This window comes from Scylla paramamosain, chromosome 25, assembly GCF_035594125.1.
Source record: "Scylla paramamosain isolate STU-SP2022 chromosome 25, ASM3559412v1, whole genome shotgun sequence".
NCBI lineage: Eukaryota > Metazoa > Arthropoda > Malacostraca > Decapoda > Portunidae > Scylla > Scylla paramamosain.
The window spans coordinates 14,615,893-14,635,641 of NC_087175.1; the positions used below are offsets into that span (position 1 = coordinate 14,615,893).

At 42.9% G+C, this 19,749-nt stretch overlaps 1 protein-coding gene across 1 annotated transcript in view; it reads right to left on the minus strand.

Annotated features, from left to right (window-relative positions):
* Positions 1–1,101, minus strand: part of LOC135113371 (uncharacterized) — a 3,837-nt gene extending 2,736 nt beyond the window's left edge. Inside the window, exons 1-2 of the mRNA XM_064028626.1 lie at positions 403–1,101; positions 1–324 (exon numbers count right to left, since the gene is read on the minus strand). The exon at positions 1–324 is cut by the window's left edge and continues 369 nt beyond it. Coding sequence (XP_063884696.1) covers positions 1–324; positions 403–1,101 — 1,023 coding nt within the window. The remainder of the gene's footprint in view (positions 325–402) is intronic.
* Between the last annotated feature and the right edge of the window lie 18,648 nt (positions 1,102–19,749).

Genomic DNA, 19,749 nt, shown 5'->3' on the forward strand with positions numbered 1-19,749 from the left:
TCTGCCCTTAACAAGGGACCACCAAGTCTTGTTGCTCACTCCAGGGCCTCCTAGCTGGCGCCGCAGGTCCTCCTCCCACCTCCCTACGGCCCACCGGCAGGTCGTCACCATCCTCTTGCAGGCCGCACGATGTAGGTCTTTGTTGCGCCGAGTAGCACTCTGCTTGTAGCGGAGCCACGCAGAATACTTCGCCTCGGCGGCAACGCGGCAGCGGTAGCCAAACCAAGGCTGGTCCGTTGGGCTGGCGACGAACTCACGGTGGGGCACGTGTTGCTCCTGGAGCGCCAAGAGGCGGGAAGTGAAGGCCTGTACCTCCGCTCCACCCTGCAGGATGGAAGGCCAGTCAGTCCTGCGCAGGTCTCAGCGAAGGGAGCCTCAGTCTGCCCTATCCCATAACCAGACTGTGCGAGTGGTGGCTTCGTCACGAGCCACACCCATGTCCACCTGGGTCAGGACAGCATGGTGGTAAGAGCTGCCCACGAGACCCAGCTGGTGGCAGCTGAGTGTGTCCTCCTCCAGGTCGGATATGACGGGGTCCAGGATCCCGCCCCGCTCATGAGTGGGGAAGGTCACATGGTCCTTCAGGCCCTGCACCGTCAGGAGGTTCTCGTAGGCGTCGCGCTCCAGGTGGTGGTTGAGGTCACCCACAAGCAAGATGTGTTGGCAGCGGTGAGTCACAAGGAGGACATCTGGGGCCTCCTTGAGGTACAGGAGCGAGTCAGGCCCCTGCCGGGGGAGGCGGTACGTGGCGCACAGCAAGAGGGCAGAGTGGTTGGCCAGCACAACCCGGAAAAACATCACCTCCAGCTGAGGCGGCACGTCCACGCCGAGTTGTTGTGCCTGCACTCCTTCCCTGAAGCAGACAGGCACTCTGCCTCCAGCTCTATCCTGTCGGTCTCTCCTCGCCCAGTGAGTGTAGCCACCTATTTTGCCGAAGGATGGCTCCACCTCTCCGTTCAGCCAGGTCTCCGTCACCACAACTGCATCTGCACCGTATCGTAGTACACAGTTGTGGGTTAGGTCTCCGATGTTCGTTCGAAGACCACGTACATTGGCAGAGATAACCTTGAATTGGTGGCGGTGGCGGTCGGGCCTTACCATGTTGGAGGGAGTTGTGGTCCGGCCTGAAGTGGTGTGACAGGGTTCAGTTGGGGGTACCGAAGGCTGGGCGGGATCCATTGCCAGCCTTGGGTGTGGCCCCAGTTAACAGGCTGAGCTGAAAACGGGCGAGACTGCGGAAAGGGCTGCAAGTGTGGTGTTACTGATGGAGAGGCAGCGGCCAAGTATCCTCCCTCCGCGAGGACCTGCCGTAGCAGTCGCTCCTGCCTCAACTCAGCAGTCCTGGTGTGGCAGTCTTCAGTACTGTGGCCCTTCCGATTGCAGTACCGGGAAATCTGCGTGGGTTTGGCTGGGGTCTGTCTCCTTGGGGGGCCGGCTCCCTGGGTGGTAGAGGCTCCTCTGACCTCGCTGCTCCGGTTCTTTTTTTTATACTTTTTTTTTTTTTTCCTGGTGGTGGTGTTGCCAGCGGTGCTCGTGGAGGAAGCCGGGACTGCTGGGGCTGGGCTGGTTCTGGTTCTGCTGGGGGAGTCGGTAGTACTGCTGGCAAGATATTGGTGTGGGTTTGGTTCTGTGTGGAGGTTGCAGTACTGTGTGTCTGCGAGGTGGAGGTGTTTAAGCCGGAACTTGTAGGAAGGGAGACAGGTGTAGAGGAGGGCAGGGGTGGGTGTTCGGCTAACGATGTACTGCTGGGAGTAGCCTCCGGTGGTGTTCCATTGCCTGGCTGGGTGGGCGGGATGGCGAGCTCAGGGGCGTGCCGCAGTTGTTTCGGCCTACCTGAATTCCACCAATCCCTCCAGCACTCAGAGCCCTGACAGACCTCCTCCCAGTGTCTGTCTATGGTCTCTGGCAGAGCACTGGCTCCTTGTGTGCACGAGGCAGTGGCAGTGGCGGAGGGAGTGGCTGGGAGGATGGATCAGCCTCCCGGTCAACGAATGTCACGGGGTCCTGTATGTTAGCTTGCTCCCTCAGCAGCCCCGTCTCGGCACACCGGTAGACTGGGTTGTCGCCCAGGCAGCCGGTATGGCACAGATTAGGCCAACTGTCGTCCTCACAGCTGACGTGGGCAGCTTTCGATGTTGCCTTCCGACAAACAGCACACCACCTATACGGGGTATAACCTGACAGATTACGCCGTGCGATGAGTTGGTGCGCGGAGGAAGACATGAGGGAGGGAGAGAGGAGTGGTCAGTAGGGTTTTGGTGAGTCAGGGAGAGTCAGGTCGGGACAGGGCACGGCAGGTATTTAATCCCTCATGGAATGCAGCACCGATGTGGGCTGATGTCCCGGGGGAGTAGGGGCGCGGCGATACACGGGAAACACGTGACGAGCACCCTGCTGCCACGGTGGGGGCGAGGTGAGGGTGAAGGTGAGTCAGGTCGGGACAGGGCACGGCAGGTATTTAATCCCTCTTGAAATGCAGCACAGCTGTGGACTGATGTCTCTATCTCTCTACAGTACAGAGGAGAATGACTAAAAGGATACAGGGGATGAGGAGTATTTCTTACGAGGCGAGGTTGAAGCTGTTAAATTTACATTCTCTAGAGAGATGTAGGTTAAGAGGGGACCTGATAGAAGTCTTTAAATGGTATAAGGGTTATAACAAGGGAGATGTAAGCAAAATTCTTAGGATCAGCAAACAGGGTAGAACAAAAAATAACGGGTTCAAGCTTAAAAAATTTAGGTTTAGGGAGGAGATAGGAAAAAATTGGTTCTCAAATAGAGTGGTAGATGAGTGGAACGGACTCAGTAATCATGTAGTTAGTGGTAGGACACTAGAGAGCTTTAAGAGAAGATTAGACAAGTTTATGGATGGGGATAACAGATGGAAATAGGTAGGTGTGTTTCATACAGGGACTGCCACGTGTAAGCCTGGTCGCTTCTTGCAGCTTCCCTTATTTCTTATGTTCTTATGTTCTTATGTTCTCTCTCTCTCTCTCTCTCTCTCTCTCTCTCTCTCTCTCTCTCTCTCTCTCTTTTTATATATATATATATATATATATATATATATATATATATATATATATATATATATATATATATATATATATATATATATATATATATATATATATATATATATATATATATATATATATATATATATTCTTCTGCTACTGCTCCCATGTTCATATGGGGTCGCTGTTCCTCACTAGTCTTATCCACAAGGCTCTGTCCCCAACCTCCTCTCCACTGAATCCTCTCTCCCTCAGGCCTCTCTGAGGTCCTCTCCAATGCGATCCTTCCACCTTTTCTTTGGTCTGCCACGTCGTCTTTTTCCCTCCACTTCCATATCCAATATCCTTCTGCCGACATACCCTTCTTCTTGCCTTTTGATATGACCGAACTATCGCATTCTCCTTTTTTGTACTTTCTTTGTCACCTCCGTTACTTTGGCTGTTCCTCTTATAAAATTGTTTCTCACTTTATCCCTCTTTGTCATCCCAAGCATCCACCTTAATATTCTCATCTCAGCAACCTCCAACTTATTCTCCTGTGCTTTCTTTATTGGCCACGTCTCCGCACCGTATAACAATGCGGGTCAAACCACCGATTTGAACACTTTCCCCTTTATTCTGGCACTAATTTTCGGTCATAGAGCACTCCAGTTGTTCTTTTCCAATTCTTCCAACCTGATTGGATACGGTGAATGATCTCTCCATCCAGGCTGCCGTCCGCTGATATATGAGAGCCCAAGTATCTGAACTCCTTGAAACTCTAAATTCATATCTTGCATCCATACTTCGCTCTCCTGTCGACCATTCTCAATCATTCATCCCTTTCTCTGGTAAACTCTGGAACTCCCTGCCTGCTTCTGTATTTCCACCTTCCTATGACTTGAATTCCTTCAAGAAGGAAGTTTCAAGAAACTTATCCTCAAATTTTTTACTACCTCTTTGGACCCTATTCGGGGACCGGCATCCCAGTGGGCTTTTTATTTATTTATTTTTTTATTGGATATATGTTGCCCTTGACCGTTGTCCCTCCCACATAAAAAAAAAAAAGAGTAATAATAATTTAGACAGGCAATCTGTAGCACGTTATTACTCGACCTCCACCTCACTAGACGGCGAAACCAGCAATCAGTGTTTTTGTTGTAGATCATGTTACATTTAGATAATCATATGAATGACAAAATAAGTAATATATATATATATATATATATATATATATATATATATATATATATATATATATATATATATATATATATATATATATATATATATATATATATATATATATATATATATATATATATATATATATATATATATATATATATATATATATAACATTGGCACTCTTCCCTTTATTAAATCAACACTCTCCCTGTTGTGCCCAAAATGAATACTTAACCTATTCCGCCCATGTCAGCCAAGTGAGTACTTGAGACAACATTGAGAATAAATACACACACACACACACACACACACACACACACACACACACACACACACACACATATATATATATATATATATATATATATATATATATATATATATATATATATATATATATATATATATATATATATATATATATATATATATATATATATATATATATATATATATATATATATTAGTAGGATTACTATTTTTGTTTATGATGACAATGGAAATGTCAGTAGTATGTGCATTCTTATTCTTATGTATGAACAACGCTCATTAATTGCTCTGGACAGGTGAGACAGCAGTCATGGTGTTCTTGTGTAGTGGTCGTGAGCCTCGATTTTACCTTCCTCGAAAAATTCGGCGAATGGTCGTTGAGGAGCCGCCTGTTAGTGAGGAACGTCTTGTTGCTAGTAGTGACTAGTCTAGCTTGGCCAAGCCTCCTTAACTTGATGTCCTCAAGTCAGACCTTCGCTACAATGACCGCCGCCTTCATCAACGTACAACACGACCCTACACCCACGGCCTCGTTCTGGTGAGATGATGCACACACTTCAGCTTTGTTGAACATAATAATACACACACCCATCCATCCACCAACCAACATAAACACATACTCAATTAACGCCATATCATTTTCACCTGTCAGTCTCTCCCTCCTCCCATCTCCCTACTGTCTATGGAACCATATGCATGCTGATAACACGAATCCTTTTTGGCGTCAGAACTGAAAGGGCATGACGGTAAAATGTGGCTGGAGGTGGGTTCCAAACTTTATTATGTGTGTGTACATACTTCAGAATATCATAGTTCAAGTAATTGAGAATACTCTATATCCATGTAATGAGTGCAGAACTAGGGCACAGTTAACCTACCTTAATTAGGCTCACCAAGCACTCACCACAAGAACCCACTGATTAATTTAAACCTCCTGCTTAGGTTCACAGAAACCCGGGCCACAATTTAAAAATTTAATGGTTGAGTACATAATAAAGAAAACACAAATGAGTACATAATAAAGAAAACACAATTAAAATATGAGTGCTTAACACTCTTAGCACTCCTTTATTTCAATCTGATAGCACCACTGCCATCTCATCTATTTTTTAAAGCTGAATTCTTCGCTCAAACATTTGCTAAAATAATATACATTGTATGATTCAGGGCATGTTCCTCCCTACGCCCTCCATCCTCCGATTAACTATTACTTCATGCTCTCCATTAAGATTCTTCGCAGTGATGTTTTCCATGTCTCCCTGTCCTTAACCATCGGAATGCTTATGGACCTGATGAGGTCCCTCCTATTTTTCTCCAAAACTGTGCCTCCGTCCTTGCCTTGCATAGTCAAACTTTCCCAACTTTGTCTATCAACATATACTTTTTCTTCTTGCTAGAAGCTTGCCTAAATTCAGCCTATTCTCTCTTTTTTTTTTTTTTTTTATGTAGGAAGGACACTGACCAAGAGCAACAAAAAAATCAATAAAAAAAAACTGAGATGCCAGTCTCAGAAAATCAAAAGCAGTAGTCAAATATTTAAGGATAAGTGTCTTGAAACTTCCCTCTTAAAGGAATTCAAGTCAAAGGAAGGTGGGAATACAGAAACAGATAAAGAGTTCTAGAGTTTACCAAAGAAAGGGATGAATTATTGAGAATACTGGTTAACTCTTGCATTAGAGAGATGGACATAATAGGGGTGAGAAAAAGAAGAAAGTTTTGTGCTGCTGGAGGAGGGGAGGCCTGCAGTTAGCATGAAAATAGCGGTAGTACCTAGAGATGCAACATTGCGGCGATGAGAGAGAGGCTGAAGAAAGTCAGTTAGAGGAGAGGAGTTGATGAGACGAAAAGCTTTTGATTCCACCCTGTCTAAAGCGTAGTATGAGTGGAACCCCCCAGGCATGTGAAGCATACTCCATACATGGACAGATAAGGTCCTTTTACAGAGTTAGCAGCTGGGAGTGGGGTGAGAAAAACTGGCGGGGTCGTCTCAGAGCACCTAATTTCATTTAGCTAGAGATAAGATGTCAAATTTCCAGTTTAGATTATAAGTAAAGGACAGACAGAGGATGTTCTGTGTAGAAGAGGGGGACAGTTGAGTGTCATTTAACAAGAGGGGATAGTTCCCTGGAAGGATGTGTCGAGTTGATAGACGGAGGAAATGAGTTTTTGAGGCATTGAATAATACCAATTTTGCTCTTTCCCAATCACAAATTTTAGAAAAATCTGAAATCAGGCGTTCTGTGGCATCCCTGCGTGAAATATTTACCTCTTGAAGAGTTGGACGTCTATGAAAAGACGTGAAAAAGTGCACGATGGTATCATCAGTGTAGGAGTGGATAGGACAAGAAGTTTGGTTTAGAAGGTCATTGATGAATAATAAGAAGAGAGTGGGTGACAGGTCAGAACCCTGAGGAACACCACTGCTAATAAATTTAGGAGAAGAACAGTGACCGTCTACCACAGCAGCAAAAGAACGGGTTGAAAGGAAATTTGAGATGAAGTTAAAGAGAAAAGGATAGAAGCCGTAGGAGGGTAGTTTAGAAATCAAAGATTTGTGCCAAACTCTATCAAAAGCTTTTGATATGTCCAAGGCAACAGCTAAATTTTCACCAAAATATCTAAAAGAGGATGGCCAAGACTCAGTAAGGAAAGCCAGAAGTTCAACAGTAGAGCGGCCTTGACAGAAGGTCGTGAAATGATAGATGTTTAAGAATCTTCCTGTTGAGGATAGATTAAAAAAAACTTACGAGAGGCAGGAAATTAAACCAATAGGACGGTAGTTTAAGAGATTAGAACGGTCACTCTTTTTAGGAACAGGCTGAATGTAGATAAACTTCCAGCAAGAAGGGAAGGTAGATGTTGACAGATAGAGCTGAAAGAGTTTCATTAGGCAAGGTGCAAACACGGAGGCACAGTTTCGGAGAACAATAGAAGGTATCCCATCAGGTCCATAAGCCTTCCAATGGTTAATGTCAGCGAGGGCATGGGAAACATGACTGCGAAGATAGCATGAAGTAGTCAGAGAGTGGGGGAGAGGGAAGAACAAGGTAGATATTTTAGCAAAGGTTTGACCGAAAAGTTCAGCTTTAGAGATAGATTTGATAGCAGTACTGCCATCTGGTTGAAATAAAAGAGGGAAAGAAGAAGAAGCAAAGTTGCTGGAGATATTTTGGCTAGATGCCGTAAGTCACGAGTATAGTTAGATCTTGAAAGATTTTGTTATTTTCTATTAATTAAGGAGTTTTTGGCTAGTTGGACAGACTTGTCATGGTTCCCGGCAGAAAAATAAAGTGCATGAGATTCTGATGATGGAAGGCTCAAGTACCTATTGTAGGACACCTCTGTATAATGCATATTACGAGAAAAGGCTTTATTAAACTAAGATTTGGAAGGTTTAGGTCAAGAAAAAAGAGTAAGGAATGTATGCCTCCATGCCAGACATTATCACCTCTGTTATGCGGTTGGCACACAGAGACGGACCTCTGACAAGGAAACAGTAGTCATTCCAAGGAAAATCAGCAAAATACCTCCTTAGGTCCTCCCAACTAGCAGAGGCAAAATCCCCAAAGGCACCTCTGCCTAGGGGCATCCTGAGGAGGGACTGGAGCGATAGGATAAGATATATATATGTGATCGGAAGAGCCCAACGGAGAAGAGAAGGTGACAGTATAAGCAAAAGGATTAGAGGTCAGGAATGTTGGGTGTATCTCAAAGACGGTCAGGAATACGACTAGAGTGTTGCACCAGTTTCTCTAGGTCGTGGAGGATGGCAAAGTGAAGGGAGAGGAAAGCTAAAGCTGGTGGTGAACACTGAAGTCTCCAAGAATGGACATCTCCGCAAAAGGGATGAGAATCAGAATGTGCTCGACTTTGGAAGTTAAGTAGTCAAAGACTTTCTTATAGTCAGAGGAGTTAGGTGAGAGGTATACAGCACAGATAAATCTAGTTTGAGAGTGACTCTGTAGTCGTAGCCAGATGGTGAAAAAACTCAGAAGATTCAAGAGCGAGGGCATGAGATCAGGTTAAGTCGTTGCGCACATAAACGCAACATCCAGCTTTGAATTGAAAATGAGGATAGGGAAAGTAGGAGGGAACAAAACAGGGACTACTATCAGTTGCCTCAGACACCTCTTGTTCAATGAGGAAGAGAAGATGAGGTTTAGAAGAGAAGAGGTGGTGTTTTACAAACTGAAAATTAAATCTAAGAACCCGAATTTTACAGACGTTAATGAAGAAAAAGTTGTGGGGAATGTCAAGACACTTAGGGTCGATATCAGAAGAGCAGTCCGACCTGGGGACTTTTGTGGCCCCCTCTTCCCCAGATGGGGAATCCGAGGATGGTGATAATTTTGAATTTTTGAGTGAAGGGTGTGTGTGTAATTAGGTGATTGTAGTTTTGTGGGAAGGAAGAGAGTTGTCTTTCGAGGGCAGGCTGTGACTGCCCCCTTGTGTTGTGAGGCACAAAGGGAAACAATCAGTGAGGTCACACCTAGGTTTAATGATAAGCTCACAGCACCCACTGATCTAGTGCTTTACACCTAACCGGGAGCAATTGTCGTTTCGGCAGCTGCCTACTACCTCCTTCTCCTAAACGAGTTATCGTTCTTATCCATCAAACTATCGCCCTATTGTTTTAATTCCCTGTCTCTCTAAAGTTATGAAATCTATCCTCAACAGAACAGGGTGGAATCAAAAGCTTTTCGTCTCATCAACTCCTCTCCTCTAACTGACTGTCTTCAGCCTCTCTCTCACTGCCGCAATGTTGCATATCTAGCTGTCTTCTACCGCTATTTTCATGCTAACTGCTCTTCTGATCTTGCTAACTGCATGCCTCCCCTCCTTCCGCGGCCTCGCTGCACAAGACTTTCTTTTTTCTCTCACCCCTATTCTGTCCACCTCTCTAACACAAGAGTTAACCAGTATTCTCAGTCATTCATCCCTTTCTCTGGTAAATTCTGGAACTCCCTGCCTGCTTCTGTATTTCCACCTTCCTACGACTTGAATTCCTTCAAGAGGGAGGTTTCAAGACACTTATCCACCAATTTTTGACCACTGCTTTGACCCTTTTATTGGACTGGCGTTTCAGTGGGCATTTTTTTTATTAGATTTTTGTTGCCCTTGGCCAGTATCCTTCCTACATAAAAAAAAAAAAAAAGATTCTTAAACATCTATCTATCACCTCACATTCTTATATCTGATCACCAGTATGAGTCCTGTCGAAGTCGCTCTACTGGTGTTATCCTGGGTTTCGTTACTGAGTCTTGGTGATCGTATTTTTGGGGGATTTTGGTGAAACTTTTGTTGCTATCTTACGAATCTGAAAAGCTTTTGATATAGTCTGGTATAAAGCTTTGATTTCCAGATTACCCTCCTACGGCTTGTATTTTTTTTTTCTATGTAAATTCATCTCAAGTTTCCTTTCTGACCGTTCTATTGCTGCTGTGATAGACAGTCACTGTCTACAGTCACTCCTACCTAAGTCTATTAACAGTGGTGATCCTCCAGGTGCTGTCTTTTCACCCACTCTTCCTGTTATTGATCAATGATCAATTACTTGTCCTATCCACTCCTACGCTGATGATAGCACCCTACACTTTTTCACGTCTTTTCGTAGACGTCGAACCCTTCGGGATGTAAACAGTTCACTCATGGAAACCACTGGGGGGAGAACAAACAATGTTGTTCAATGCCTCATAAACACAATTCCTCCATCTATCAACTCGACACTACATTCTAGATAACGATCCTCTTTTTCTTCAATAACACTCAGCTGCCTGCATTGAATATTCCATTCCAGATAACTATCCCTTTTTCTTCAATAACACTCAACTTCTACATTGAATATCCTCGGTCTGTCCTTTCCTTATAATGTAAACTGGAAACTTCACATCTCATCACTAGCTAAAACAGCTTTTGCAAAGTTAAGCAATCTGAGCTGTCTCAGGCAGTTTTTTTTTTTTTCCTCACCCTCAGCTTTTAACTCTGTACATGGGCCTTATCCGTCCATGTATAAACTATATTTCACATAAAAGGGGATTCCACTCATACTGCTCTTTTGGAGTGCAAAGCTTTTCGTCTCATCAACTCTTCTCCTCTAACTGACTGCCTTCAGCATCTTTTTCGTCGCTGGAATTTTGCATCTCTTGCTGTCTTCTACCGCTAATTATTGTTCTTCTGATCTTGCTAACTGCATGCCTTACCTCCTACCGCGGCCTCACTGCACAAGACTCTTACTTGCCTCACCCCTATTCTGCCCACCTCTCTAATGCAAAAGTTAACTAGTATTCCCAGTTATCCATGCCCTTATCATGTAAACTTTGGAACTACCTGTTTACTTTTGTATTTCATTATTCCTACGACTTGAACTTTTTAAAGAGGGAGGTTTCAGGATACTTATCCTTTAAACTTTGACGACCAACACCTTTTTTCTTACAGTTTCGTTGCTCTTTTATATATATATATATATATATATATATATATATATATATATATATATATATATATATATATATATATATATATATATATATATATATATATATATATATATATATATATATATATATATATATATATACACGCAATTATCCCTGAATATTCAGGTGTTTATAGTACTCATGCATGTATGAACAGGTGTGGTGTGTATGTCCATCTGCCGTACAGCCCTGCAGGTGCCGAAGTAGTGCATGTTGCATCCTGGACCAACATGTCAGGTTTGCAGCTTCACCGCCAATTGCCATTACTACCTGACAAGTACTCCAAGTAAGGATTTTGTCAATTTCGTAAAGAAAAAAAAAAATTTTATATATAAATATATATATATATATATATATATATATATATATATATATATATATATATATATATATATATATATATATATATATATATATATATATATATATATATATATATATATATATATATATATATATATATATATATATATAAATACTACCAGTGAGGTCTAAAGCACTGTGAACTTATCATTAAACCCAGTTGTGACCTCACTGAAAGTTTTCCTTTCTGTCTCACACCACAAATCACAACATAAAACACACACAACACACAAAACTACAACGACCTTATTACACATATACCCTTCACTCACCTAGGGAGGGGACCACAAATACCCCCAGGTTGGACTGCTCTTCTGGTGTCTTGAAACCCCTCAATTTTTTTCTTCATTAACTGCAACATTCGATCTTAGATCTAAGATCTTAGATCTTAAAATTTTCAATCTGTACAACACCATCTCTCCTCTTCTAAAGCTGTCATCTTCTTTTCCTCACTGAAACAGATGTGTGAGGCAACTGACAGTATCCCTTTTTCTGTTCCATCCTACTTTCTCTATCCTCATTTTCAATCCAAAGCTGGATGTTGCCTTTATGTGCCAACGCTCTTGAATCTTCTGAGTTTTCCATCATCAGGCTACGACTGAAAAAACATTCTCAATTTTTTTTTTTTTCTGAGCTGTATGCCTCTCACCTAACTCCACTGACTGTAAGTAATTCTTTGACTGCTTAACTTCCAAAATGAAGCACATTCTGACACTCTTCCCTTTTGCGGAGATCTCCATTCTTGGAGACTCCAATATTTACCACCAGCTTTGGCTCTCCCTTCACTGACCATCCTGGTATAGCCTTTAACTTTGCTATCCTCCACGACCTAGAGGAATTGGTGCAACAATTTTCTCATATTCCTGACCGTTTTGGAGATACGCCCAGCATTCCTGATATTTTCCTAACCTCTAATCCTTCTGCTTATGATGTTACCCTCTCTTCTCCGTTGGGCTCCTCCGATCACAATCTCTTATCTGTATCTTATCCTATTGCACCAATGTTTCCTCGGGATTCCCTAAGCGGAGGTGCTTCTGGGGTTTTGCTTCCTCTAGTTGGGGGGGCCTGAGGAGGTATTTTACTGATTTTCCTTGGAAAATGTCGAGCGCATAATAGAGGTGATAGTGTCTGGCATGGAGGTGTACATTCCTCAATCTTTTTTTCGACCTAAACATTCCAAACCTTGGTTTAACACTGCCTGTTTTCGTGCTACACATGATAGAGAGGTGGACTACAAAAGATACTTGAACCTTCCATCACCAGAATCTCATGCACTTTATATTTTTTGCCCAGAACCATGCGAAGTCTGTTCTCCAACTAACCAAAAACTCTATCATTAATAGAAAGTGTCAAAATCTTTCAAGATCTAACTCTCCTCATGAGTTCTGGCACCTAGCAAAAACATCCCCAATAACTCTGCCTCTTTTTCTTTCCCTCCTTTATTTCAACCAGATGGCACCACTGCTATCACATTTGTCTCTAAAACTAAACACTTCGCTCAAACTTTTGCTAAAAACTCTACCTTGGACGATTCAGGGCTTGTTCTTCCCTTTCCTCCACCCTCTGACTACTCCATACTACCTATAACTTTTTTTTTTGGCGATAATGTTTTTTATGCCCTAGCTGGCCTAAACCCTCGGAAGGCTTATGGATCTGATAGGGTAGCTCCTATTGTTAAGCGAAACTGCGCCTCCATGCTTGCACTTTGCCTAGTCAAGCTCTTTCAACTCTGTCTGTCAACATTTACCTTTCCTTCTTGCTGGAAGTTTGCCTACATTCAGCCTGTTTCTAAAAAAAAGGTGACCGTTCTAATCCCTCAAACTACCGTCCAATTGCTTTAATTTACTGTTTATCTAAAGTTTGTTAATCTATCCTCAACAGGAAGATCATTAAACATCTATCACTTCACAACCTTGAATCTGATCCCAAGTATAGGTTCCGTCAAGGCTCTACTGAGTCTTGGTCATCCTCTTTTAGAGATTTCGGTGAAACTTTTGCTTTTGCCTTAGACATCTCAAAGGCTTTTCATAGAGGTTTTGATTTCCAAACTACCCTCTTACGGCTTCTATCCTTCTCTCTTTAACTTCATCTCAAATTTCATTTCTGACCGTTCTAATGGCGCTGTGGTAAACGGTTGCTATTATATATATATATATATATATATATATATATATATATATATATATATATATATATATATATATATATATATATATATATATATATATATATATATATATATATATATATATATATATATATATATATGTATATATATATATATATATATATATATATATATATATATATATATATATATATATATATATATATATATATATATATATATATATATACGAGTATATATATATACGAGTATATATATATATATATATATATATATATATATATATATATATATATATATATATATATATATATATATATATATATATATATATATATATATATATATATATATATATATATATATATATATGCGCATAGTTCTGGGTCAGCTTAGGTTGTAATTTATGAATGCAATTGTAGAGAAGTTACATCCAACGGATAAAAATTTCCCTTGACTTTAATTTGAAATCCTTTAAAAGTAAAAATAATAGTTTTCTACAGTTGCTTCTTGATAAATATTGCTTCGATTCCTTTATATTCTGACTTCACTTTTAGCTGATCTTTTTTGTAGCTTGTGCCTTTCTCAGTCTTCGTACTTGGTAACATGGCATCATTTTCATCTGAAGCATGAATGGAGCAGAAGTGAACGTTGCAGCACGTCCATACATGCCCTACTGGGGGGAGACACGCAAGGTTGATGCATCGGGTGTACCTGTGACACGGTACCTCGGACCTGATTTCCAAATGCTGAAGGCTGTCAGCACCGCCCTGAATTTTTCCTTTCGTATTATGGCCACCGAGTCATGGACGGAGGTAAGGTTTTGTTTGATTACAAGGTAGGATTGGAAGGAGAATGTTCCTTATTAATATGTTACATCAAATATAAAATTAACAATAAAAAAAAATAAAGAAATCTCAGTGTGTAAAATTATTTCATTTAAAAGATTTAAATGATCACTTGCGCGATCATTTAAATCTTTTAAATGAAATAATTTTCATTCCGTATAACCTCAGGAACCTAAAAGGTGCTGAAGGTAAATGCTTACGAGACAATTTTCCACCGTAACTGAAGTATGTTTTTTATGGACATATATCATATATACTCGCGGTTTTCGTTCATGAATTTAGGAAGGAAGCTCATTGACAGACATGATGAACATTATTATTATTTTTTTGGTCAAGTAGTATCAATAATGCCGCTTCCTGTAACAGCCATATATATATATATATATATATATATATATATATATATATATATATATATATATATATATATATATATATATATATATATATATATATATATATATATATATATATATATATATATATATATATATATATATATATATATATATATATATATATATATATATATATATATATATATATATATATATATATATATATATATATATATATAGAAAAGGTTTTATTTATAATTAATTTAAATATGATTACACCACTCAAGACATTTTCAACTTTACTGATATAATCTTTTTTATTTATAACAACTGTGCCACAACCTTTATCAGGTCTAGTTATAATAACTGAGTCATCTGATTTTAATTTAATGAGAGTCATGCAGAGCTTGTGGTAGTTTCAGGAAGGAATGTTTAATTGTCTTTAAGTCATGGAAAGATGAGTGGGCTATGATTGAGCTTCCCCATTCTTTGGGCTTGTAAGGGAAGTATTTAAGTGTATTGACTAAATGTTCAAAAGCATAAAAATGGCTCACAAAATTAATATTATATTTAGTGATGGAGTATGAGAGTCCCAGTGAAAGTACATCAGTTTCTGAGGTACTAATTGTTCTGTCTGAGAGGTTGATAATGGTTTTGCTTTTGTTGACTGCACTGTTCATCGGGATGCACAAGGTTTCTAATTTATATTGATTGTATTATATCTTAATTTGGAATCATTTCTACGTTTTAGTCTGGTATAAAGGTAATTGAAATCTAAATACCTTAATTTAGAAAAAAAAGTTTCATATTTAGATTTCAGTTGCCTTTATGCACGCACACACACACACACACACACACACACACACACACACACACACACACACACACACACACACACACACACACACACACATATATATATATATATATATATATATATATATATATATATATATATATATATATATATATATATATATATATATATATATATATATATATATATATATAATTTTTCCTTTATTTATTTTTTCCATAAAACACTGCTGTTAGGAAGTAAAAATAAATAGATAAATAAATAAATAAATCGGTTTTCGACATCTTGCAATAGAAAAGTGAAAACTGTATATCTTATTTAAAAGAAAACTGGCCAGAATAAGTTCCACCTCGCACCTTAAATGTTAAACTTACATTTAAGTCTTGGAAATGTATTATTTTTAACACGTAAATTTAGCTTGTGGTGTAAAGTTCATGTAACGCAGAGAGAGAGAGAGAGAGAGAGAGAGAGAGAGAGAGAGAGAGAGAGAGAGAGAGAGAGAGAGAGAGAGAGAGAGAGAGAGGCCTCACACCGAGTCTCCTCCTTGAGGAGGGTGGCCAACTTGCTCGACAGGAGAGGGAGGCTCTTGCTCTACAAGGCCCAGATACGGCCTTATTTAGAGTATGCCGCCCTCTCCTGGATGTCCTGTGCTGCCACACACATCAGCAAGCTCGACGGCATCCAGCGACGGGCGCTGCGACTGGTGGAAGCAGCAGGTGCCCCAGCCCATCCTGAGGCTCCCGTCGACACGCTAGAACACCGCAGGGACGTGGCGGCCCTTGTGGTGTTCCACAAGGCACAGGTGCAGGGTGTGCCACATCTGACGGGACTACGGCTGCCCACCAGAGTCACCACGCGGGACACGAGAACGGTGTTATCCAGTGGTGACTCAGTGGAAGTGCCGCGTTCCCGCTCCAGCCAACACCAGCGCACCTTTTGGGGGCGTCTCCAGACTGTGGAACGTCTTCGCGTCCTCCGTCCCTCATATCAGGGGGATGGATACCCAGAACGTGAAGTTAGCAGCACACCAATGGAGGGGTTCGTTCCCAACCCCCCTGCTAACAATATTAACTTAAGTCCATAAAGAATGTATATATATATATATATATATATATATATATATATATATATATATATATATATATATATATATATATATATATATATATATATATATATATCTTTATATCTATATTTGTGTGTTGTGTCCCACCCCTAAAATAGGTTGCACACGGCAGTGCGCCTTCGGGTGATCATGTACCTATGTTTAAATAAAAAAGAGAGAGAGAGAGAGAGAGAGAGAGAGAGAGAGGGAGAAGAAGTGGCCCTCAGTATGGAAGGAAGCGCGTGTGGTACCGGTCCATAAAAAAAACTCAAGGTCTGAGCCCAACAACTACAGACCCATCTCCCTGCTCTCAGTGATGGGCAAGTTGCTGGAGAAAATAGTGGCTGCTGCCATCTACCAACACCTGAGCGAGAACCACCTCCTCTCAGACAGGCAGTTTGGCTTCAGGCCTGGCAGATCCACCGCAGACCTCCTCCTCATCATCTCCAAGGACTGGCAAGACGCCCTGGAAGAAGGCCTGGACACCCTTGTGGTGGCCCTGGACATTGCTGGGGCTTTTGACAGGGTCTGGCACGCGGGGCTCATTGAAAAGCTTCGCGCCAAGGGTGTCCAAGGTGACCTGCTAATGCTGCTCGAAGATTACCTCCAGGGTAGGACCCTTCAGGTAGTAGTCAACGGGCAGTCATCAAGGCCTTCACCTGTCCGGGCCTCAGTTCCACAAGGCTCTGTCTTGGGCCCAGTCCTATGGAACATATACATCGACGACCTCCTCCGGCAGCTGTCATCTGTGGCAGCATACGCCGACGACTGCACACTCTCCCGCTCCTACTGCCGCCTCGACAGTCAGCGTGCCGTCACTGAGCTGAACAGGCAGCTCGGACTGGTGGAGCAGTGGGGAAAGATGTGGCAGGTAAACTTCGCTCCTGAGAAGACGCAGGCGATGGTCATCTCGCGGTCCCCAGGTGCCTCACACGCAGTCTCAGGACAGCTGCGTTTTGGAGGCAAGAGCCTGCCACTTCAGGATTATATCAAGATCCTGGGCGTGTCTGTGGACCGCGGCCTACGCTTCGATCACCACATCGGTGTCGTCGCCCGCCAGACCTCTCTCCGAGTCTCTGCCCTGCGCAGGATGGCGAACATCCTCGACCCACGGGGCATCCTCACGCTATACAGGGCACAGATACGCCCATGTATGGAGTACGGTGCCCTGTCCTGGATGTCGAGTGCCCCCACCCACATGCAGAGACTGGATGCTGTGCAGCGGCGAGCTCTGCGTCTGGTGGCCACCCATGAGGACCAACAGCACCAACCACCAGTAACGTCACTGGAGCATCGCCGGGACGTGTCGGCGCTAGTGGTGTGCCACAAAACTCAGGTGCAGAGGGCCCCTCACCTTGACTCCCTGAGGTTGCTGCCACACACAGTGCAGAGGTGCACCAGAGCTGCGGCCAGTAGCGACGAGCTAGTGAAGGTGCCTCGATCTCGCTCTAGCCAACACCAGCGTACCTACACAGCCAGGACTTCGCGGCTGTGGAACATGTTCACGGCGGCCACGCCCCAAGTGCAGGACATGTCCACGCACCAGGTGAAGCTGGCAGCCCACAGCTGGCGTAGCACGCACCTGTCCCCACTGGTGCTTTAAATTTTTTATTATTTTATTGTATTATTGTATTAGCATTATCATCTTTATGTTAAATATGTATAGTGTTATTCCTGTTAATAATACTATCATAGGCTTCTTAAATAATTCCATACTCAACGTGGAATTTTAAGCCTTTCTGTAAATATTTGTTTAAAAAAAAAAAAAAAAAAAAAGAGAGAGAGAGAGAGAGAGAGAGAGAGAGAGAGAGAGAGAGAGAGAGAGAGAGAGAGAGAGAGGTCACTGAGAGGTCGTCGGGAGAGGACGTGTCCGAGGTCGCTCCGGCAGTGTGAGAACCATATATCATATCGAACTTCATTCTATTCACGACACACGGGTGTTTTTCCATATGAAAAACCTGTAAACTTACTGGTGGAGGAAAAGTTACTTAAGTGGAAACAGCGACACACTGAAACACAACATCGCCAGCACGTGGACGTCGAGTTTACTGTGTTCTACAAGGCCTTGGTGTTCTGTATTGCCGGAGGCACCAACATCGTGAAATGTACAGTGAGTGAGTGCAGTGTTAACAGTGCAGTGCAGTGCAGCGACATTACAGTGACAGTGAGAAGTGCAGCAAGGTAGACGCCAACTAGCGTGTTCACGGTAAGGAGCTAGTCGACCTGACCTCACCCTGCTTAGGCTCCGGGGGCTGAAATCTCTTGGGAATTCCACCAAGCTGCACCCACAGTCATTAAGGGATTATCGCGCTGACGAAGCTGCCCCACGCACCCCTCTCCCCGACGCGCCCGCCCCGCTACGCCCACCCCGCTACACCCACAGAATGGTGTTGGAGTGCTATGAGTGCCGCATAGAAAGACCGAAAGGTCTCTGTGGGTATAGACCAAGTTACTGGTGTACAGTCTGTGGCCGTAAGGCGTCACCGACGACCGATCAGCAGTGCACCACAGAAGCCTGCCCCAACCTCTGCCACGTCCGCTGTCTGGGCGACGCGACAGAGTACAGGTGTGGCGACACAGGTCAGCTCCGCGCCCTGGCGGGGATAACTGATCCTGTCACATTTTTTGTGGAAAACTCACCAGAACCTACAGCGTCCCTTCCCTCCTCCTCTCTTCCCCCTACACCATCAGCGGATCTGGTTGAGGAGCAGCAGGAGGACGGCCTGGACAACCTGACAAAGGAGGAGCTGATACAACAGCTAAGAAAGGTTCGCAGTGAGCTGGTCACGACAAAAGGTCAGCTGACAAACTACAGAGCCATAACTGCAGGGCTTGCCGAGAAAAGGTGTGTGGTAGTGGAGACCATATCCATAGTGGACACCATCTTGGCCACTCACGCCAGCGAGGACCTGCAGCAGAGGTCAGTGGCTTGTTCAGCCAGACCTCACAAAATTCTGAGTGAGGTTGCATCCACCGTCTCCGCGGACACCCCGGAAAATACGTCTCTGTCCCCCCACCGACCAACACCCCTCGCTCTTCATCACCTGACCCGGCGCCTGAAGCAGCGGAGGGGCAAGGACAAGGAGGATCACCCCCCAAACGGCCCCTATCCCCTTCTTCACATCACTTCTCGCTCGAATCAGCTGAGGAACGAGGTGAGGCGCTGTCCTTCACTCCTCTCCCATCCTCACATCACCCCGCGCTCGTATCATCGGAGGGAAGA